General features: G+C 34.2%; 1 protein-coding gene across 8 annotated transcripts; it reads left to right on the top strand.

Moving 5' to 3' along the window:
* The first annotated feature begins 355 nt into the window (after window positions 1-355).
* LOC133792756 (structural maintenance of chromosomes flexible hinge domain-containing protein GMI1-like) lies at window positions 356-8,487 on the top strand. Of its 8 annotated transcripts, none has more exons than XM_062230688.1 (18): window positions 356-737; window positions 1,461-1,649; window positions 1,883-2,180; window positions 2,288-2,402; window positions 2,500-2,619; window positions 3,177-3,260; window positions 3,357-3,465; window positions 3,583-3,677; window positions 3,816-3,914; window positions 4,080-4,146; window positions 4,574-4,659; window positions 4,735-5,016; window positions 5,120-5,203; window positions 7,198-7,290; window positions 7,483-7,665; window positions 7,751-7,853; window positions 7,957-8,081; window positions 8,257-8,487. In XM_062230688.1, the coding sequence occupies exons 3-18, from the start codon at window positions 2,101-2,103 to the stop codon at window positions 8,263-8,265; spliced, it is 1,734 nt and encodes a 577-aa protein (XP_062086672.1). In that variant the 5' UTR covers window positions 356-737; window positions 1,461-1,649; window positions 1,883-2,100; the 3' UTR covers window positions 8,266-8,487. The 8 variants fall into 8 exon arrangements, with proteins under 8 accessions (XP_062086672.1, XP_062086671.1, XP_062086673.1 ...); XM_062230687.1 differs by lacking the exon at window positions 356-737 and adding an exon at window positions 766-1,275; XM_062230691.1 differs by lacking the exon at window positions 356-737 and having other exon boundaries at window positions 768-1,649; window positions 1,883-2,041; window positions 2,159-2,180.
* The last annotated feature ends 712 nt before the right edge of the window (window positions 8,488-9,199 follow it).

Raw genomic sequence — 9,199 nt, 5'->3', positions numbered from 1 at the left:
AATTAATTAAACCATGTGAATTAATTAAGGTGTGGAATGGTAAATAAATGTTGAAAAAAAATTTAGATTTGTCGGGACATAATACGAACTTGTCACGATAGAAACTGAACGCAATAAAAAGACAGTACAAAAATAATAAAGAACACAACGAATTTTTACAAGGTTCGAAAACCTTTTCGGATAACTGACTCCTTAGGGCCATGCTTAGAGAATAAAACCAATTAATAAAGAATCAAAAGTACAACACTACACCAAACACCCATTACCATAACACATCATTAAAATACTATTTAAAAAGAGTTATGGTATATTATCAAATTTTGAGGCGGCAAATAAAATAAAAAAGCGCCAATTTCCCTTTGACCCATTTCCCATTTCCCTTTGACCCATTTCCCGTAGACCTATCTCTCTCGGTCTCTCACTCCCCTTGACGGAAGACAAATCCTGAGAAGAGGCACATCTCCTCTCTCTCGGATCTCTTTCTCCCACCAGACCTCTTTCCTTCCCTCTTTCTCTCTCACCTATCTTTATGGAGCCCGACCTTCCCTATCATCGGCAAACGGCGCAAATGACAGGGGCTCGTGGGTCTTGTGAAAACGACGGGCTCAGCGTCGTGGGTGGCTCGGTCTCGCAGAGGGGGTGGGTGGCTCGGTCTTGCAGAGGGGGTGGGTGGCTCGGTCTCATGGAGGGGGTGGGTGGCTCGGTCTTGAAAGTAACAGCTGGTTATGGAGAGAATGGTAAGTGTTCTCATATTCTTGGTTAAATTAAACAATGTTATGTTGCAGATACTGATGCTGGTATCAATCCAACTTCATCAAAGGTATGTTTTGATGATGCTATTCTTTCATTTCTGCAGCAAAATTTAAGCAAATGGTTCTCTCTCTCTCTCTCTCTATCTTGCTGTACCTCTGAACTGTGTTCTTAGCTGGTTGTCAGTGCCTTGTATAGATGCACTATTGATGAAAAGAAAACACTAATTAACTTTAATAAGTTGAAAAGCATATGTGGTCATCAACTTTTGTAACATGTTTAACCATATCGGCTGTGTTCAATGTGCATTCGACAGCTTTCCTACACATTGTAAAAGCAAAGTAGATATCAATAGCTTCATTTGTGTGCAGAGAGCATATAACTCTTTCAATTTGGGTTGTGTACTTTATAAGTTAAAGTTACTCAGGAAATTGTATCTGTATCTGGAGACTGATCTAGCACCCCACAGTCCGTTTACCACTGCTTTAAGGAATTTTGACAATAATCTTTGTGAGAATGAAAAAGGTCTTCTTTTGCCTATTGGAACTTTTGTGAATCATTTATTATTCAGTTTGTATCCATCTCAATGTTTTAGTCACTTGAGCTAGTTTAAGTGGTTTTTGGTGGGTTAGTGTAAGTGTGCGGGCTTTAACTCATCGTAAATGTATCTTGGGAAAAACAATCCAACTCTATCACTTTTATGCTTGCAGGGATAGAAATCAGAGTTTATAGAGATGGGAAGTCACTGAATTCTTCGCAACTAGAAAGGGATTATCAAAATTGGATTCTTCAGATGCACATGAAGTATGATGAAGAAGTTGATCATGGTGAACATGAACCTATACTTGCTCTTATACCGAGCCCTGCAAAAGGAAAGACGATTGGCATGTCATGTGATGGTATGAATGAAAAAGGGAAAGCTTTTGGTTTTCTGAACTTGATAGGAAAAAAAATTGAAAGGTGGAAAAAAAAAACAATTGGTTTCCTTTCAATTATCATTCTCTTCCTCTTCCTCTTCTTTCCCTTGGAATTATGACTTCCATTCTGATTCTATTTTGTGCTTTTTTTTTCTTTCTTTCTTTCTTTCATTTCCCAACTGATTTCTTCCATTTTTTTCAATGTTAAATTAAAGTTTCAAGGGTTCACCAAGTTTTAAAAAGGAATGGAATAACATAGAAAGCTGGTCAAAAGATAAAACTTTTGAAGGGAGCATGTGCTGGTGTTTATAAAAATAATGTCTATGCAACTATAGAATATTTTGTACTTGGAGGTTTCCAAGGAGATCCAGGTGGTACGTAATTGTCCTTGTAGATACTTTTTTGTTATGTCAAATTAAATTGGTTATTGTTCATGCAAGAGTTTGGGCGAAGATTTGACCCTCATTTCTCTTTTGTGCCTTTTCAAATAGGAGAAGCTCAGATTATTTGCAGGTAAATTTTGTACATTTTGAGTAGCTGAGGTTCTTTGTTTAGTCATTTTAGTACCTACTTAAATTATTTTTGACAATAAATATTTTGTATTACATTGGACCAAAAAGGCCACTTGGTACATCAAATAAGGATGGGTGTATTCTTTCTGATGTTGATGGGATGATGAGATTTAATATTAAAAGCTCCATGTCTATACCTATAAATGTGATTGATTCCAAAAAGGTTTTAACATACTTCTCTAGTGTTTTTTTTCCTTCTTATAGTACTAAGATGAATGGATTTTCTTTCATTTTCTCAACATGTTGTCCTTTGATTGCAGTGCTTACTGGTTGAAAGTACTGAATGGAAAAACCAGATGGATAAGCGGCTTCAGAAATATCCATCTACAATTGACTTGCTAAGCCCAAAAGAATGTGAAGAATTAGAGGTTGGGGTAGAGGTTAGAGTTTTTATATTCATTTATTGAAGAAACAATGTGAAATTTAATTAAATTGTAAAGAGTTTAATGATTTCATTTCTAAAGACCAAAAAATAAATGTAGTTGGAAACGACAAAAATGGTGGCTTTTCGCTATCTTTTTGGTCAAGTAGTTAGAAGCTTTCAAAGTCATGTCTCTGTTTTCAAAATTGTTTGTATTCTGTAATTTCTTAAATTAATAACTTTTATTTTTGGGTTATATTTTATTTGAATTTTCCTGTCTTGCATTAATGCCAGAAGTAGGATTTTTTTTCTTCAAAATTCTTAATACATTTTTTTTCTTCCATATGAGCATATTTAGTTGTATCCTTGATTTTCTTATCTTCTTTATGTTCTCACTTTTCCTATTCAAACCTCTTCTTCTCTCAAGGAATAAGGAGCAAGTAATTAGTTTTTTTTATTGGCTCAACAACCTTGTTGTGTAGTGTTGGTTCAACTTTGAGTCCTCTCTCAATTGCATGTTATGACATCTATGACAATAGAGCTCCTTTTCCATATAATCCTGAAGTTGTTGTCAAGCTTGAAGCAGATGAGGACTCAATTTTTCATGTTGAAAAATTCAAGAGCAACCTTTCCACTTCAAATTTGTTCCTAAAAATTGAGGTACGGACATTTGAAGATGTTGCACTCTTGTTCAAATTATTATGAATTTGCATAATGCTTGTGTCCACTTTATTTGTTAAAATTTGTATGTTTTAGGGCTTACTGATTGAAAGCAATGAATTGGACAAGATCAGACCTGGTTACAAAGCCACTCTAGTCATATCTAACTCAGATGGGAAATTCTCTGTTTCCATTCCTTGCCATGGTGTGTATAAATTTGTGCAGAACCAAGAACAAAAAATTCAAAATCTCCTATTGTGCTATTTAGTGATATTATTTTTAGTATTCCATTCATTTATAATTTCTTGTTTTGTGATATCAGTAACTCCAAGTTGTTTGAACCATGTTAAAGCCCAACAAACAATTTTGGCTGACCAACTTCTGCCAGGTTGCATTGTTAAAGAGCTCGAATTAGAGGTGTATCAATCATTTTCACTCTTGCATACCAATTCAAAAACTTTTACAGTATAGATTTTTATTATTGGATTGAAACCTGGTGACTGCAGCAGATGGTTTCACATGTTAACAATGTGTCCTATATTTTCCTCTCTCCAGATGTTTGATGCATATGGAAATCATGTTGTGGGAGGCTTGGAAGTTAAGTTGGATGTTGAGGGATTTGAGATGCTAGATCAACTGGGCCCGAGGCATAGAGTTAGCATCTTAGATACATTTTATTGCATGATTATTTAATATGACGCATAAAATTACAATAGCTTACTAGATTTTCTTGGAAGAAATTTGTAATTACTTTTGATATTTTAATTCTTGAAATGGACATAGATGCATTTCATTATGATAAGAATATGTTAAATATAGGTGGACCATCATGGACGTGTCGACCTTAGTAGCCTCTTGAAAGTAACAGCTGGTTATGGAGAGAATGGTAAGTGTATTTACTAGAGAGATTTATCTCTGATGTGTTGAACTTGTAGGAATCTAGTTATGAGACATGCTAAAGAAATTGGTAATATAGTTTCATTCTTGTTTTCGTACCAGTATCACTTAGAATAATATAAGGCCTTGTGCTAATTTTGTAATACAAACATGTGTTGAATTGAATGTTGTATGCTTCAGGTCAATAATTTCTTACCACAAACTTTTTGTGTCTTTGTGTGTAAAATATTACAATACTACTTGTACAACTCTCAATGTGTATATTTATTTTATTGTCTTGATATGGAAGTATAATCTCAGATTTTGAATCTGTTAAGCAAAAGCTTGAGTATTCCTTATGTGATCAATTAATTATGTACTCAAAATAAATATGTATTATTGACTTGCAATATTTTATACTTTATCACCCTGTGCAGTATCGCTCTCTGTATCATCAGGCAATAAAGTCTTTTTTAAACAAGAATTTCAGATTAAGAAAAGAGAACTGAGAATCGCATCAAAGGTCAGTGATTCTCTGCTTCATATGTTGCTAATTTTCATTTTCCCACCTTTTCTTATCTAAAAATATTGTGACTAGGTACCCGAGATTCTTACTGCTGGTTCCAAACTAGAAAATATCATTTTTGAAATTGTCAACTGTGAGGGTATTGTGGATGATATTATCCACGATGAAGAGAAAACTGGTCTGTCACATATGCTAACAATAAAGGCTGATTGGCTTAATTTGGGAGAGTCTGTCCGGTATACTTTCAAGCATGGGCGCTGCATTGTTCCTGCTATTCCTTTATCTAAAATTGCAGGAAACTATAGCTTGTTAGCTATCCATTCTCGCCATTCAAACCTTAGTCTGAACGTTGAGGTGGGAATAACTCTGTAAAAGCTACATGTGATGTTTTTGTTTTGTTGCTTAAAGTAGTTTACAAACCATTACTTATTGGACGATTGCTATACTCCATATGCAGGTTCATGTCAAACCTGCTATACCAAATCCAAAAGTGGAGCATGATGGAAAAAACTTCTCCACGGTCATTGAAAATAATAAAAAGGTACAAGCATACAACTACTAATTGTCACTTTTACATTACTTTTCAAAGAATATGCAGTTTTTATCTTGGCACGGACTAACCATTGTAATGAGGTTCTTAATTTTCTTATCTTTGGACTTTAGCACTTATGTTTGCATAGGATGCTCATATTATTTCTAATTGGTAACGGGTCTTTGTAACTAGTATTTTGGTCCTCTCCTTTCTTATAAGAATAGAAAATAGCCCTGTAATGTAGCTGTTGCATTCCTTATAAATTCTTCTTTTGTGCCCAAAACTGTGCCCCGTTGATCTGTGACAGTGTTGCAAGGTCCATTTTGTTTTTAAAATTAATTACTCTTAAGATATTTCCAAGTTTTCCATGTAAAAAAAAAGGTTTGCTTTATAAAAATATAAAAAGCAGCAATGTTTCTTCCTTTCTTATCCATCTGTGTAAAACTGTTATTGGAAAGGTTGTAATATTGGGTAGTGAGATCATTGAATGGGTAATTTTACCTAAAAGTTTCATCACATCTCTTGATTGTGAGCAACATAACTAGAATTTTGCTTTACTAATTGTGTCATAGTTTGATTTAGACACGATAATTTCTAAAGGATTCTTCTGTTGTATGAATAGATATATGAACTGGGTTGGAACTGGGACAATTTAGAACTTCTAGCACAGGGCAGAAACTTCATGTTATGATAAATGGCAGTGTAAGTAACATCTCATTCAATGGAAGTCTTAAAGGCAGTGCTAATATAACAATAAAACTTTTTCTATAAGCCCTGCTAATTTAAAATTGTATTTGTCCTCTGTTTTTGCTAGTCTACATAGTTTTGTTTCCTCAACTGAAATATATGAGTACTGCCCTGTTTTTGTTTCTCAGGCAAGTAAAAAAGCCTTGGATCCATATTGCATTTTTTTTTCTTCTACTTTTGGGTATAAACTTATATATGGCTCTTTCTTGCATGAATTTTGGGGTGAATTTTAGTTAGTCATTTTAAAGTTAACACCATACGTTTGTTGTTTTAGCGTGTTCGAGTTAATGCATTTTCTTTCCTGATCATTAATTTTGTTATTTGAACAACTGACCCATTGTTTCTCATTTAATATATTTTAATTAATACATCATCTAGGTTGCTGATTTGAAAGGTTATGTAAGCTTTATTCTAAGAATAAACGAATTGTACTGAAAAGAACCAAACTTGCACAAAGTCTAGGTTAATTTGAGAAAACCTAGCAAAAACTCTCAGAGTAGAAATTCTAAAATTTAAACAGTAACCAAATTCTTCTATATATCCCTTCCAAGTATTCTCTTATACTATTTATAGACTAACAATAACACTTACTAGCCAACCAATAGAACTTGAGTAAATTTACAAGTCAACACACTAATCCTATATAGCTCTATTCAATATCTGATTCCTAACAAAATTTATGAAATGTTTGCAGACATTTCATAGTCAATGATTCCCTTTTTTTTTCATTGGTTCCTTTGATGTGCTCATTCATTTTTTTTTCTTCCACATGATGTTTGGAAGATAAATGTATTCTTTTCAAAAATAGTTGAGGCCTCTCTCTTCTGCATCACTAATTCTATTGTGGTTTCTGGGTAATGTCTCATTGGATACTGACAGTCCTTACTGTAGAAATAATCTTTTTGTTTTATACTTATCCAGTGGAATATCTCAAATAATGAAAAAATTAATTAAGATTTGGTGCTAAACTTAATTACGTTGACTGTATGATACCATCGTATTTGATAAGTAGTCACCTGAAACTGCAAGTTCTGTACTAGTGTAGTATTGATGGTTTGGAGTTGTTATGATACATTACCTGAAAGATTTCGTACTCTCATGTTGCTTTGCTTTAGTAATGTTTTATAACCTGCTCTTCCTGTATGTTGAATTTCTATTTTATTTTTATTTTTTTCCCCTCTTGATTGATATTGATTTTCCTATGAGTCACTTACACTATCATGTTTTCTATAAGAACTGTGGCTTTTGTTTGGCAGGTTAAACTTGTAAAATGTCTTGTACAGAACATTGTGGTTGATATTTCGTTCAATCAGTTGGAAGGGCTTTGTACACTATGCTTTCTTGAGCAGGTATAATTCGACTATGTAGGAATAGAAATATATGGTGCTTTATTGACGTTTCATTTGTGTTATGATCTTTCATGGAACTCTTTGCCTTTGGTCTTTGCTTTATTCTTCTTATTTTCTGTTTCAAAACTTTGGTATTTCTGGAGCATAAACTCTCCTATATGCTCACTGCAATTTATATGCTTGTTGTGACAGGTCGATTGCCTCATTAGCAAAGATCATCTTTTCAAACAGATTATTATACAAATTAAGGCTTGGTGCTATTATGAAAGCTGTATTCTTGGTGCTCATCATGGTTTGATTTCTACATATGCTTTGGAGACATTGGTCCTATATATCTTCCATCTCTTCAACTCTTCCTTGAATGGTCCTTTAGCAGTGAGTGCTTGATACTATTGGTCCAGCACGCCTTGTATAATTGTGAATTAAAATTGACTTTCTTCTTTCCCCCTTTATAACTCAGGTTATATATAAATTCTTGGACTATTTTAGCAACTTTGACTGGGATAATTACTACATTAGCTTGAATGGACCAGTTTGGATATCTTCACTTCCAGAACTCATGTGTTAGTAACATCCTTCCAGAACTCCTCATAAAAAAACTTAGTACATTGCCATAACATGTATATCATACAATCTTAGTTAAAAGCCACTCTAATTTGTGTTTAGTTTATGTATGTCAGGATGTTACAACCACTGGGGGATGTAGATATAGACAAGCTATCCCAGTAGGTATTGGAGGTCGTCTGGATGTTTATACAAATTTTGGCATTAGAAAAGCTTTTCTTCCTCAGGTATATATAAACTTTTATTTCCACTGATCTGTTATGGTTATTCTATGTATGATAAAAGAGATGTTTGCTTGAGTTGAGTTGAGTTGCTTATTTAAACTTTATATGCTTACAGGTGGAAACTAGCTTAAGTCTTATGGTCTTAATAATAAAATGACTTTTTTTTTACAATATGCAGGTATATTGAGATGATTTCTTTGGAGCAATTCTTGACAACATTTGTAGTTAAGGCCTTTAGAGTGGAAGAATGCATTTCACTAATTTTCGTATACATTTCTTGTTTTGTATTTAGTGATAAAGGAATCTGAATTGGGCATAAATTATGTTGTAATATGATTTCTTAAGCCTAGACTAGTAGACTAAATATTGTAATTACATTTGAGTAATTAATAAAAATCTATTTATGTTACCTTATTTGGCTTCAACTTTCATATTTGTTTTCCTAGTTTTGTGTAAGTAAAAAAAGATTATGTTTCTCTAAGCTAATATAACACGTGTTATACTAAAGTGTAGTATAACACAAAAAATGTGTTATACTAAATGTTGACGGTGAGAACTCGTCGACTAAGTTGAGTTGGAAAAATTATCAAGTTAAGGTCTCTAATGGAAAAGCTATAGAAACTTAAACAATCACTCAAGAACAATGATAGAACAATAATGGAGAATTCAGTCTTTCATTCACACTCAAGCCTTTGCTACAGTAAAATTTCCAACCCCCTTTCAGGTGGTGTTCAAGTTCATTTTATAGTAGGCTTTAATGGCCTTAGGTACATGGTGGTCCAGGAGACCAAGTGGTACATAAGTATTATGTCAGGGGAGTGGCTTTAGAGGTTGTGGTCGTACCTCTAGTACAGGAGCAGGTGTCAGGAGGATGTCTCCAATACTTGTCTGTACCCATGTTTGATGAGTGGTGGCAGGCATAGTGGCGCAGGTGGTAGTGGTGTCGACTCTGACCCTTGGCCGTAGGTGTACGGGCCATAACTCTTATCCCAGCAGTTCCCACTGATACCGGTGTCCGTACTCAGTACTAGGTCGTACAAGTATGTCCCCTTCGACTCGTACTGGAGCCTCTAAGCATAGGGGTCTCAAGGTGTAAGGAATGGGACCCTTGGTGCATGGCT

The sequence above is a fragment of the Humulus lupulus genome, chromosome 7 (assembly GCF_963169125.1).
Source record: "Humulus lupulus chromosome 7, drHumLupu1.1, whole genome shotgun sequence".
Lineage (NCBI taxonomy): Eukaryota > Viridiplantae > Streptophyta > Magnoliopsida > Rosales > Cannabaceae > Humulus > Humulus lupulus.
The sequence above is the reverse complement of the archived record's forward strand: the minus strand, read 5'-3'. Positions and strand labels throughout refer to the sequence as shown.